General features: G+C 38.0%; 1 protein-coding gene across 2 annotated transcripts; it reads left to right on the plus strand.

Annotated features, from left to right (window-relative positions):
• Positions 1–1,420: 1,420 nt before the first annotated feature.
• On the plus strand, positions 1,421–13,695 carry SYT4 (synaptotagmin 4). 2 transcript variants are annotated; one of them, XM_038125411.1, is made up of 4 exons: positions 1,421–1,978; positions 4,710–5,524; positions 7,079–7,199; positions 10,197–13,695. In XM_038125411.1, exons 1-4 carry the CDS (start codon positions 1,945–1,947, stop codon positions 10,502–10,504), a joined length of 1,278 nt encoding a protein of 425 aa, XP_037981339.1. In that variant the 5' UTR covers positions 1,421–1,944; the 3' UTR covers positions 10,505–13,695. The 2 variants fall into 2 exon arrangements, with proteins under 2 accessions (XP_037981339.1, XP_037981340.1); XM_038125412.1 differs by having other exon boundaries at positions 4,710–5,518.
• The last annotated feature ends 433 nt before the right edge of the window (positions 13,696–14,128 follow it).

The following is a 14,128-nucleotide window of genomic DNA, read 5'->3' on the forward strand; positions in this document are numbered from 1 at the left end:
TTAGCATAGGGAAGAGACAAAGGTCTTACAGGGTGTTCAAAGGAAAGCTATGAGGATGGTGGAGGATCCAAAGGTGAAACAGTATAAGAAGTGGTTGAGGGCCTTTGGTCTGGAAAAGGGGAGGCTGAGGGGCAGCATCATCACTGTAAACAACTCTTCCCCCAAAGGCTCTTCCCCCAAATAGTGGTTGGACACTGCAACAGGCTCCTCAGGGCAGTAGTCACAGAACCAAACCTGTCAGAGTTCAAGAAGCATTTTGACAATGCTTTCAGGCACACAGTGCCATTATTGGGGTGTTCTGCTCAGGGCCAGGAGTTGGACTTTGGTGATATTTACAGGTCCCTTCAAACTCAAGATATTCTATGATTCTATTATCTTCTTACTTTAATTTTTCTAAAATCCCAGGAGTTTCACTGACTTCACTGAGAAGGAAGAATGTGCTTTGAAAAGGGGCAAGACATACTAGCCTCCAAGTGACTGACCATGGAGTAAGGTCGTGCCAGACAATGTCTGCATCTGGATTTTGTTATTTAGAGAAGCAACAACACCTGTTTCCCATTTATGCAGAAGAATTAGCTCCAAACCTGGCTGCTATACTTCCATTTGAATCCAGGAGGAGTCAGATGCCAGGTGCTGGCTTTTGCAGTTCTGTTTCACAAGGAGTTAGCTTGGTTTATTATACACTGTAGACATTCTAACATTCTAGTTACAGGCAGCCCTGCTTTCTTGTCCTGCTCCCCCCCATGTTCCTCCTCTCTGCCACACTTTCCCTGACTCCCCTATCCATTTTCAGTTCACCCTCGGAGACAAGACGTCTAGACCAGTAAAATCTAGAAGTAAAGTCATTGCTTTTCCAGACCTGCAGGACGATCAAGAGGATTTCCAAACTGGGGGCTGAATGTTTATATGGGGTGGATGTTGGGAGGAAGCAGGGAGGACGCACAGGGACAAGTCACATCCTGAGTTTTCGTGACTCAAATTCAGTAAACGTATCACGTCAGTCATAGGAAAAACGTGTGCCCTGCAGCTGGAGCCGAGGTGTCTGGACTGTCTCAGGCTGGCAACTCTTTCACGTTGTTGTTGTAACATGCACAGCTGATAGTTAATTAAGCAAATGAATACATCTTACCCTGGCAAAAGGGGCACACCCATGTCTTTCAGAGGGTGCACTGAATCACAGACATTGCCATTTCACTGTCTGTGTCCGGCAGAGGGGTGTGTGGGGGAGCCCATAACCTGCAGGAAGGCAGTTAAAATAATCGATGAGTGCGTGTTCAATCCCAAGACAGGGACCGGGAGAGGGGGAGGAGGAGGGTGTAGGAAGGGAGAGAGAGAGACAGAGAGGAAGGGAGGGAGGGTGTGGTGGCTGGGGGAAGGGGGGGGTGGGGGGGGAGGCGGGAAAGGTGCTGATTTCAGCCCTGTAGCGTCAGGATTGCGTCAATTTGGGTTTCAACCACGTACTCAGTCTCAGAGCAGAGCTACTCAGAAGAGCCAAAACAGGAAGGGGGTTGCAAATCAGTGTGCAAAGGGGAGGACCGAAGGTTCCCCTCCCCCCTCTCCTCCAGTCCCGTCGCAGCCTCCTCCTCCACTGTCCCCACTGCTCGTGTCTCTGGGTTTTGGGTGGTTTTTGTTGTTGTTTCTTTTTTTTTTCCTCTCTTTGTAATTTTTTTTTTTAACTGCGCTGGCAAAGACGTTTACCCGGGCGCCGCGAGAGCGGAGAGCCAGGGGACAGCAGGGCAGAGAGCTCAGTGCGCCAGGCGGGTCGCTTGGCATCCGGGGAGGCGGCTCCCGCATCCCGGACAGCTGCTCCAGAGCCGCGGACAGCGGCTCCAGCACCGCGGACAGCGGCTCCAGCACCGCGGACAGCGGCTCCAGCACCGCGGACAGCGGCTCCAGCCCCGGACAGCGACTCCAGCCCCGCGGACATCCCTCGCCACCAACAACATGGCTCCGATAGCGGACAGCCGCCAGCAGTACGGTAAGCGCGTCCCGGCTCCCCGCGCCCGAGGCCGGGCGATGCTCCCCTCCCCGGGAGAAGAGCAGCCTCTTCTGAGCCTCCCGGTGCCTCTCAGCACGCAGCTTGTTGGGAGGGACCTGGTTTTTCTCCCAGTTCTCTTCAGGTCTCAGAAGTTGTGTGAATTGGCTTTCTTTCCCCAATCTCTCTTCCTTCCTCCCTCCCCGTTTGTCCTCCCTGGTGAAGTACCGGAAGAGATAAAGAGATTTTTGTAGGTGCGGTTTTGGATGAGAGAGGTTTGGTGATGTTTTCTGGGTCTCTGTTAAAGTAATGTGCATCAAGAGTTACATGATGTAAATGCCACAGAGAAAATCTTTGTTCAAGTCATTCTTGAAATAACTGTCATTCCTTTTATTCTTATTGTAGGTCAGTTGTTAGTTAAAGTGAAAGGACATTGCTAGGAAGAAGAAAATGAAGGATTTCCGTGGTTTTAGCTGAACAGTTGCATCTTAACCAACCCAGTTTCAATGAGAATAACAAAGATGACAATGAACTTTTCTGTTTTGTCATTTCTATGCCCTGGATGTAGTGAGGTACCAGAAGTTTCAGAAGCAGTCATGTATGTGCACTTATAAAATGCATACATAAGTTGTTTTAGTGAGAAAGGCAGTAAGAGGAAACATTTCTGAACTTTGCTTTACAAATATTTACTCTAAACTACATTAGTATTGCTTTAGCAGTGGTTTGATTCAAGGTTCGTTCCAATGACTTAGTGAAGAGACTCCAGATTTATATCATATAACTGAGATAATAACTTCTCCCAGAATCAGTAGGTGATGTTTTCTGTTAATGCACTGCCTTGAATGTTAACCAGATGATTATGACAAAAGCAAGAAATTCATTTTGTGACACAATTAATCGTAAGTATAAAACCATTTTAGTTAGCATTTCATCTTATTTCCTATTCCACCCACTTGAGGTTTCTAACCATACTTGTGACATCATGCTTGTCTAATTACTTATTTAAGAAAGATAATTAATATTTTAAACATTGAATTGATTCTACCACTACTTTCAGTAGCTGTAGAATTAAAGTAGAACATAATATCCATTACTATGAAAAGTCTATTATCTCATGAGAAAGTATTGTAAATTTACAAACCATTCTTAAAAGATATTAAAGTACTCTGATTAGTTTTCAATTACTTTTAGCTTTCTATTTTATACCATGTATATTTGAATTTCTGAAGCCCAGGGAATTCTTGAAACTCAAAACCATGTGCTTAAGTTAGGAAAAATACTTTTTGGTTATATACATGCTTGTCAGTCATTTCATTAATTTCTTGCAATTAAGTATGTAGACTAGTACAGTTTGTAGGCATCAGGAAAGTTGTCATAAAAAATTAATAGCCAGGCCTGATCCTTTATGAGCTGGAACATTATGTCCTACTTTGCTCTGATAATATTGTTGTGGATGTCTTTTTCTGAATCATCCCACTAAAAAGTAAAGGTGTATTGGCAGCACATTTATCTGCTCAGCTTTTGTCCACATGAAGCTGATTTAGTAATACAGGGGTACAGCTCTTCTTTATTTGTCCAGAATGACCAGAGAGAAAGAGAACTGTTACATAATTGCCTTTATGCATAAACAATGTCATAACATTAATATTCCATTGTACGTCCACTGTTGCAGGGAATAAAGCTTAAGCTCCGATTGTTATATTGTGGGAGGTTTAAACTCACTTAGTAATGTTACTTATGGGCAAAATTGGATTTCTAATTAGTTGTGCTCATTTACCCTTTGATGTGTGCTTTGAAGGGCTAATGATACTCCATATGTAAATAATATATCCACTTGGCAAAGGAGGTTGTAACACTTGCCCAGGTTTCTCTTTATTCAGTGTAAGTATAGAATTCATATTAAACTGTAGAGAATTATGTTTTAACATTTGTTGTTATATACTCCTAAGAAGTACTGTCCCTTTCTGTAAACTCCCCACAAGCTTTGCTTCAGTGTCTTAAATGTAAAGCTTAGTGGTTAACACTGATAAACGTAACATGATTTTTTCAGCTTTGAACTCATATGTGGTGCCTAATATCATATCCATCTGTAAAGGACACTTGCTATATAATTATCCTAAATTTTCTTGATAGACTTCTTCCTGTAAAGTATTGAAAATCCCAGTGAAACAGTTGAGTGCTATAACCTCCAATTAAACTCACTTCTTTCAAGAGATACCTACAGGCAATTATGGGAACAGACCATAAAAATAGTTAATTGAGTGCACAAAGTATTCTAGGAAACACTATGGATAACAGATGATGTATCTATAAGTAATATATATTTCAGAGTGCGTTTTAGCTAACCAACAAACCTCCATAAACTCAAAGCTGAAAACAGCTGGGAGCTGGTATTATTCACAGACATATAAGCTCAGAAACTACACACAGAGGGTTGAGACAGTAGAGAAATTACGAACAGTGATTATTATTAGGATGGGGATAGTATTTTCTTCCCTAACTCTCTGTGTATGGAAAAATACTAGCATGACAAGCGTGCCTTAGAGTGGAACTGCACACTGGTGCCTGCAGGTGGCGAGCAATGTGTACAATGCAAAGAACTTCCAGTCTGTCAACCCTGCTGATATCATTGTCTCGTATCAGTTTGTTTTACTGAATTATTGCTTTATTAAATATCATGCAGAATTCAAGGTACTGCTGCTTATGTGCTTGTTGCTATTTATTTAATTTGCAGATGAAATTCCTACAGTGGTTGGGATCTTTAGTGCATTTGGCCTTGTCTTCTCTGTCTCCCTCTTTGCTTGGATCTGCTGCCAACGCAAATCTTCCAAGTCCAATAAAACCCCTCCATACAAGTTTGTCCATGTTCTGAAGGGGGTTGATATTTACCCTGAGAATCTCAACAGCAAGAAGAAGTTTGGAGCAGATGATAAAAGTGAAGCAAAGAACAAAGCAGCAATGCCAAAGAACTCTCTCCATCTTGACCTGGAGAAGAGAGATCTAAATGGCAATTTCCCCAAAACAACCACAAAAATGCAAGGCTCTCCAGATCTTGAAAATTCATCTCCTAAACATTTTGCAGAAAGGAAGAAAGATTCAGTATCCCCTGATAGCTTAAAATCCATCACTTCTCTGTCATCTGAAGATAAACAAGACAAGCTAGGAACTCTCTTTTTCTCCTTAGAATACAACTTTGAGAAAAAAGCATTTGTAGTGAACATCAAAGAAGCTCGTGGGCTGCCAGCAATGGATGAACAGTCAATGACTTCTGACCCCTACATCAAAATGACAATCCTGCCTGAGAAAAAGCACAAGGTGAAAACCAGAGTGCTGAGAAAAACCTTAGACCCAGCTTTCGATGAGACTTTCACATTTTATGGGATCCCCTACAGCCAAATTCAAGACTTAACGCTTCACTTCATAATCTTGAGCTTTGACAGATTTTCCAGAGATGATGTCATTGGAGAAGTCCTCATCCCCCTTGCTGGAATTGAACTCTCGGAAGGAAGGCTGCTAATGGACAGAGAGATCATCAAAAGAAATGTTAGGGTAACATCTTTTTTATTCAAAGTTTGAAAATGTTGTGATAGGGTTAGCTATGATTCTTGTTTAATGCTGCTGCCATCTTGGAAACAAAAGCCAAAAATCTCACCATGCAATTCCTGAGATGCTTTCTTAATGGCAGTGCGAGGAAGCCATTACACAAATGCAATTGAAAAAAAAACATTACAACAAGCATATTGAAAGACATTGCTAATGCCGTAAGCTCTAATATCTTATTCATCTGGTCCAGCAGGTTTGAGTGGACCAATTCCAGTTAGCTCAAGCTGACTCAAACCCCACTGATTTTCTTTTAATTGCTTTCAAATGAAAGAATAAAAATATTCATGTATTATTCCCTTTCTCCTCCATCCCCTTTTATATTTGACATAATTTTTCTTAAATATTACTGAAGCCAATAGAAATATCAACTGCATAGGTTGTGTAGCACATTCTTAAGGAATGTAGGTGGTCTTTAGTTAGGGAAGTGGGACCTGCTAGAGACCATATTATTGACGTTGTAGCATGTTCTTGCACATTGGTGCTGTCACCACCTTGTCTCTCATGAATTGAGAGAGGCTGCAGCTTTACTAAAGGTAGTAAGGGTGAAGCCATAGACTTTGTGGAGTTACCAACAAAACTTCCTGACTATACTGGGACAAAAATATTTAATGCTGTGTTGTCTCAGTTCAGAATGCAAGGGTCATTTACAACCACCCCAGCTGAACCACAGAAATGCACAGGCATCACACACACACTCAAATCTCTGCTAAGGAAGTGGAATGTGTATTGATGTTCAACGTGATTGGTTTCAAATGACAAGCATACTGCCAAATAAAATAAATGTCTACTGGGCAACATATCTATAGCTAATTCTCTTATTTTGCAATTCTATCACTATATGGCAACAAATATGTCACTGATCTTTTGTTGATAACCTATTGGATTTTCTGGTACTGTCTTCTCTTGTCTCCCTTGCCTTCCTTCTCCATTTGAAATAAACTACTCCTGCAAATTCAAATCAAATAATGATAGAGAAAACTTTTTATCTCACCATTATTTCATGTATATTATACTGCTTTAGAGAGTGTCAAGGGATAAGATTTCACTGACAGTTTGAATCCTTCCTGTTTAAAATACTTTACCAATTATTTTTCCTTTACTTGTATAGATTTTTTTTTCCTCCCCATTATATCTTCATGGAATTTTGCTTTGCTTAAGATAAGTTTCTTTTTTTAGCTGAGACTTTTTTTCCTCAGGATTTCGTTTCTATTCTCCAAAGATAGTGACGCCGTGTCAACATATATTGTCCATTAATTTTTAAATTTTATTCAGTCTGATAACCAATCATAGGAAAAGTTACATAACTAATATAGAGGGAAATTATAATCAATATGTAAATCAGAATAGCTATATACGGTATGTCCTTTTAGACAGCTTCAGAGCATATATTCTGTGACATTTCATAAACCTTTTTAACTCTGGTTTAAAGCTTGGTCAATATAAATGCTTATAAACAGTTTTATTCCTTTTTTTGTTTTGTTTTTCCTTTAATTTCCTCAGAAATCATCTGGTCGTGGAGAATTATTGGTCTCTCTCTGTTATCAATCTACAACAAACACACTCACTGTCGTTGTTCTAAAAGCCAGGCATCTACCTAAATCTGATGTGTCAGGATTATCAGGTAATGGTTTTAATAATGAATATGCCCTAAGAATAGAAAACAGAATGATAAAAGACAGCTGAAATGTGGCATTTCAAAGACTGAAAATATTCCATACATGCAGAAATGGTATTTCTATTATTTATAGCCTATTCATTTCATTCATATCTAGGTCAGTTCTTTATTTCCAGGGTATGTATTTTACAAATTTGTTCTTCAGTCACATCAAAAAAAGGTGACATCTGCTAGCAGTGGAAACCAATGAGTTTTATGATTGTCTTGAACAGAACCCATCTGCCATAAGCGTGGGATATTGTTTGCAGATACCAAAAGCTTTTATTTATGACAAAAAATGAGTTTATTTGTAGAAGAACAGTATTGAGTGAGATAATCATATAATTTATCTCTGAAGAAAAGCAGCATCTTACCTCTGTGTTGAATTTGAGCACTAACTGAGCACTAATATTTTTTTGGCAAGGTGAGAAGGTGAGCTGTGCCAATGCTGGGAGGACCCTGCAGCATGACACACATGATTTATCGTGAGCCAGACTTGGGGTGCACTGAGAGGGATCAGGTTTTATCCTCTTTTCTCCACGTCTGCTGCTATTTCTCATTCAGTGGAGCTTCCTCTGAAGCCAATTCTAGAATTGCACATAGAAGACACATTAAGGCTATATAATATAATAACAGTATAAAATTTAATGTCCTGTATATAAGACTGCCACACAAAAACAACAGTACACAAAAACGGGCTATGGTACCACATCTGCTGCTGCTTCTTTATAGAACTTACAGTCTTTCATTTCACTCAATATTATGAAAGAAGAAAAAGAGGAAGTAGTTTTGGGAAACACTGAATAATTATCACTGCAGCCAATAATACAGTTTTTCTATTTATCATACTGCAATTCACCTGGAAAGTTAGCTTATCCTGAATCCAATGCAACAAACCTATAGGTACCTCTCATCAAGTTCCATTTAAATCTTCCTTTTAATCTAAATTTTGTTCACATATCAGAAGCAGAAAATATATAGATTGAACCCAACAATTTGCTTGACTAAAAAAGAGGACAGGTACTTTTAAAAAGCAACCCCAAAGTCACAAGAGACAGTGGTGGCATGAAGACAGCATGACAACCAGCTGATCTCAACAGACCTGCCTGATGTTTACCCAGATGAGAAAATAAGTTGGTAGAAAAAGCCCTTCTAGTCACGCTATCCACCTGGACCCTATGGAACACCCATTTTTTACTGCAGCTCTTACAAGTAAAGCTGTAAATTTTGCTTGCATTTCTTTCATATCCTGGGAGAGCCTTGCTGACCTATAATGGGAATGCAGTATTTCTGCAGGCAGCCATGTTGCACCTGTACTCCTGCTCCATTTAAATAGTTTTCCATTACTTTCTCTTTGTCAATAAGGCCAGGTGCAGTGGATATTTGGATGCCAGTAGCATACTGCACTCAGGGCACTCAAAATTTCCTCTGTGACTTTACCCTCATCTCAACATTTATCTTGGAAAAGGAGGAGGGGTCAAGTGGTGTTTCTATGGGATGAAATAAACAATTCCACAATTCAACCTCCTTGAGAAGAGGGAAATGTTTTTATACTCAGAAACTCTTCCATTTTCACAATCTCCTTGATTTCCTTGGCCACTGGTGCTGAGTGACCTTTGTTAGCCTAACAAAGTCAAGTGGAACTCTCTAGCCTTATCTAGTAGTGGGTCAAAGGTAACAGAAATCTTCCTCTAAAAAGAAATGGAAACCACTGATTGGTATTGATTTTGATATTTCTAATGCTTGTATGGCATCCAATAATTTCAAAGCCAGTGAGTATTTTTATTAAGCCCTTTATTAAGGTTTTGAAATGTTCATTATGGTAATAGAATATGAAAATGAAGAGGTACCCCATTACACCCCACTTATGGTACACTATTGTCAGTTCAAGGAAAAACATACATTTTACTCATCCAACCCATTCAGTCTGATAACTGAGACATAAAATGTGAAAATATTCTTCAGTTTTAGTATTATTTCTTTTTAAAAAGTATTCAGGAGTTCTTGACGATTAACTTGGTTAATTGTTTACATAAACTATCATGTTTGACTGGGTTCAGTAGAGAAGATTTTGTACTACATCACTGCACCATGAGAATCTGGAAACAGGCCCAAAATTTCACTGAATAAATGCCAAGCTAATTGAAAGGGTTGACTTTTAAAATGTCTCCTCTGAAAGAATAAATATGGCCATTATTGAAGACAATAGCAAGGGAACCTCACAACAATTAAATAATTGTGATGAATGCAAACACCCAAAGTTGGTTGACAGCTAAAAATATAGACATTTTACCTTCCCATATTCAACAGTAGTATAGCACAGGTGTAAAGACAGATACACATTCCAACAGCAAACATATTCTTACATTTAAAGTTTAGCATCAAATTTGTTCAGTAATAATTTGTGACTTCAACTTAGTCAGGTAAATTGACTTCCATAGGACCCCAGCAAAAATATCCATTCTCTCAGCCCAAGTTTATTCACTCCTTTCTGAAAATTTTCTTTTCATGGGTTTGATTAGTGCTGATGATTATACCCCAGCAGAATGAGCTAAAAGCAAATTTCTGTCACACATAAATGCATAATGTTACATATTTTTCAGAGACCTTTAGAATTTTGTGCACTTCCAGACCATCTTCGAATGTGGTAGAGGTGTTGTTGGTTTCATGGACTGCAGGACAGGATTTATCTCATGGAAGGAAACACCTACATTTGGTCGTAGTCTAAACTTCACTGCCTGCCTTGAACACAATTTTGGTGACCATAAAGAGAAATTAAAGGGGCTAATTCACATGTAAAGAAAAAATTAAAAATTGGATGAGAGGAATCAACTTTAATAACCTGATACAACTACTCATTGTGATGTAATTATATTGGATAATTGCAGAATTTACCATAAATTACATCAAGGAATTTCTAAACATTGTTCAATAGCTGATCTGTGTTCTTTCTTTTCATTGCAGACCCTTATGTCAAAGTGAACCTGTACCATGCCAAGAAGAGAATTTCTAAAAAGAAAACCCATGTGAAGAAATGCACCCCCAATGCAGTGTTCAATGAATTGTTTGTCTTTGACATTCCTTGTGAGGGCCTTGATGATATCAGCATTGAATTTCTGGTTTTAGATTCTGACAGGGGGTCAAGGAATGAGGTCATTGGCCGGTTAACCTTGGGATCTTCATCAGAAGGAACAGGTGGAGAGCACTGGAAGGAAATTTGTGAATATCCTCGGAGACAAATTGCCAAATGGCATATGTTATGTGATGGTTAGCAGGTTAGAGAGGGGTTGAATCTTAAAAAACTATATATATTTCCATAGGCAAGGAGCAGGGTTTTTTTTTTCTTTTTTATGTATAATTACGAGCTTTTAATCACAAATTTTTTTTCTTTTTCTTTTTCTCAAAGGGGGGGTGGGGGGTTTGAAATAAACTTGAATTTACTTATTAGAACAGAACGTAACTTAATTTTCACAGTAAATAATGGAATTTCTATTTCATTAAACTTTAACATAATTAGTTCAGATTAATATTCTTCTAGAGTTTAAGTGGCCTGTAAATTCTGAAGCACTGTAAACCTCAAGAAGAACAAACTATGTTTTGAAAGAGTCACTTATTAGTGACTCATATATAGAAGAAGATAACCTTACTACAATATACCCAAAAAAAAACCCCACCTGTGGCTTATTAGGGAAGGGGATGGATCTATAAAAGCCATGGGGATTGAGGGTGAGTAGGGGGGGGAAATTCCTTCTGCCCCTCCACCAAAAACCTTCTTTTATGAAAATTTAATCATTATTTGTAAGTTTTGGTTGCTTATACTTTGATCATCCCAAAGAATCAACATGTTTTCAGTATTTTGCTTTACATATCATATTGTGTAAAACTATTTTTTAAGCGTCAAAATATTATATAATTAATTACACTTGGACTTTTTAGTAAGTTTATGTATAATTTGTTTTATTACAGTGACCAAAATAGATACGTATTTCAATCTAATGATAAGTTAACATACCTTTTTTTTTGTTAAAAGGGCTCCTTTACGGGTGACTGTACACGTTACAGTATAGCTAGAATTTGGGGTTAGATATGGCTTGCATTTTTTTCCTCCAGGTAGGATTACACTTTAAACATTTCAAGCCATACAAAAGAATTTCTGTTGAGATGAGGTAACATACAGGATATTACAATCAATTACTTTTCACCAATTATATTTTAATGTTTCACTGGTAGTAACGAAAAGGTTGATGCTTTTTTTTTTTTTTTTTTAAATTTCATTAAAGAATAAACAAATAGTGAGACAAAGAAGAAAACCTTATTCTGCTGTTTAACTTTCTGTGTTTAACCTCCTGGACTGTAAAAGAAGCCATTACAGTCAGTACCAATATACAAAATCCAGAGCGTTTTTTAAATTTTGCAAGAGAGGAAACCAAATTCACTTTATAATTTCTCCAATATTCTATAGACAAAGTACTTGGAAAGTACTTTGGTTATATGAATTAATGTACATTACTGACTATACTGAAAATGGTGGTGGTGAGGGAAAATAGCATCCTGATTTCATGTCAGTGTGACACATGTCTATTTAAAATTAAATTGTGTCAGGCTGAGGAAATATCAAGTGTAACAAATAACAAGTGTACAAATAAAACATTAAGACCTGTGAAATTTAGTTTTGGTCACACCAGATAGGTTTTTAGGCTGTAAGAACTATAGCACAACTATAAGCAGATTATTTCCTAAAGTTTGTGCACTAACTTCTGATACAAAATTTTTTGCAAGTATTAGTCCTACTTCATTTTCAAGTACAATATATATAAAGAAGAAGAAGATAGTGATGTTCGTTGTTGACATAAGAAGGATTAAGAAAGTGGTAAACCATTTTCAGTATTTTTGCATACGTCATTTGTCACGTGTAATCCCATTGAAGCGAACAAGATTACTTGGGAATTAAGGCAATGCTCATTGTGAGTAAAGGTAGCAAAATGGGCATGCCAGGTCAGAACAAACCAAACATACATTGAATGTCAATCTACTTTCATTAAACAACAGACCTAGGTCCTACTTAAAACTGTTGGGGATTTGTTGTCTACTTTACCTGTTCTCATATGGCCAAATTATGTTTGCAGGAAAGGACACTGAAATATGAAATATGCAAGTAGACAAATAGTACTGGAAGAATTCCGTTGAGGCTCTTCCAGGTTTTGTGTCAGTATTTTCTCCAGTTTTTGAGAATGTGTTTGATACAACAGTGTTTATAGATTTCTGTAAAAATACATTTTCAAAATAACATAAACATGCTTTTTATGATAATGCTAAATGTAAAAATATTGCGTATTGTATGTATAAAGGAGAGGAATCTTTTTTGATTATTTCTTTAGAAAGCTGATTAACTGCTTAAGGGCTAGAGTTTACCAGCCACATTCAACAGAGCTAATCCAAAGCCACCAAATGAAAGATGCCCACAGGCTTGAGTGGGGTTTGAGGTGCAATCATGGAGCAAAACTCTCCTGAGTCAACCCAGAAATGTCGCTGGGACCATGGATATGGGGAAACATTGTTTTATCCAGTGAAGACTGGGAGAGTTTAGGTCAGTATGACATAATCAGAGTTGTAACAATTTCTGAAAAGGAAAGAACTGAGCTGGAAAAGATTGCATCAAAGAGAGTGGGGCATCTTGCAAATAAAAAAGATGGAGGTTTTGTACGCTGGCCCATAAGTAGTTTCTTATCTCTAAAAATCATCAGATGACAGGCATCATCTGTCTCCAATGAACACAATATATGACATTAGGGGATAACAATTCATCTTTTTGAATTAATGCTGGGCTGTGATGATCATCTTTCATTTTGCATCCAACAAGTCGTCAACAATTTTTTTTTTTTTTTAAGTTTTTATAGCAGCTTGAGGGTCAGTATTTCTACCAGCTAATTGGCAAATTTTTGTTGGGGGTAGGGGAGTTGGAATTGGAAAGGGAAGCAAAGACATTTTTATTAAATCTAAAGAAACCCTGTAAATAGATTTTTTTTTTCATTTAAAGCAATTCTCAGTTTGCAAAGTTGAGTAAAGACGACTTGTAACACATTTTAAACCAGAAAGAGGCGGGAGAGTGAATGTAGGCCTGTACTGAGGTGAGAAATTCTGCTGTTTTATAAAGTGTTCAATTCTCATTGTGAATATCTTGAACTCTGTTAAGGATACTGTACTGTATTAAACATGTAAAAAAAAAATAATGATGTTTGTCTAAGTAGCTTACAAAAATAATAACTCCTTGAATGGGAGACTATCCATGTCTGGAGATCTGTCGTAACTAAATACCTGATTCGTTATGGTGTTGTAACTTAATAGAAGCTATTCAAGAGAAAGCATGGTGTATGAGACTTTGTAAGTTATTTGTGCTGGTTCTGTATGTTGTGCCATGTGTGTAAGACAAGAATAAACTGCTGCTTTTGTTCATCCCATCCCACCTATTATCCCACCTATGTATCTTCTTTTTCCCCCAAAGATTTTTGCTATTGTTTGTGTTCATGGTCTACTCTCTCATGCTTCTATCAAAAAGCATTTTACTTACAAAGTCTTCCTCTTTTCAAAGAGAGGGACTAGGTTTGTTCTGACAAATACTACCCAGGCATATCACATATTCTTTATTCCCTGATGCTTGCTGAATATGAGTCCTGCATTGTACTCTGTACTCAGGCTAGAGCCAGAAACACAGCCCATGACAGAAGATATGAGTCTTATAGGGACAGATATGCAGATATAAACAAGAATGACTTCTAATCTATTAGGTAGAAGGAGAAATATTCAAATTATCCTACTTGTCATTCTAGTTGTTATATACCCTGGCCAATCATGCTGTACTACTTCCTCGTAGACAAGGAAGTCGTGTCAGGCTCCAG

The sequence above is a fragment of the Motacilla alba genome, chromosome Z (assembly GCF_015832195.1).
Source record: "Motacilla alba alba isolate MOTALB_02 chromosome Z, Motacilla_alba_V1.0_pri, whole genome shotgun sequence".
Classification (NCBI taxonomy): Eukaryota; Metazoa; Chordata; class Aves; order Passeriformes; family Motacillidae; genus Motacilla; species Motacilla alba.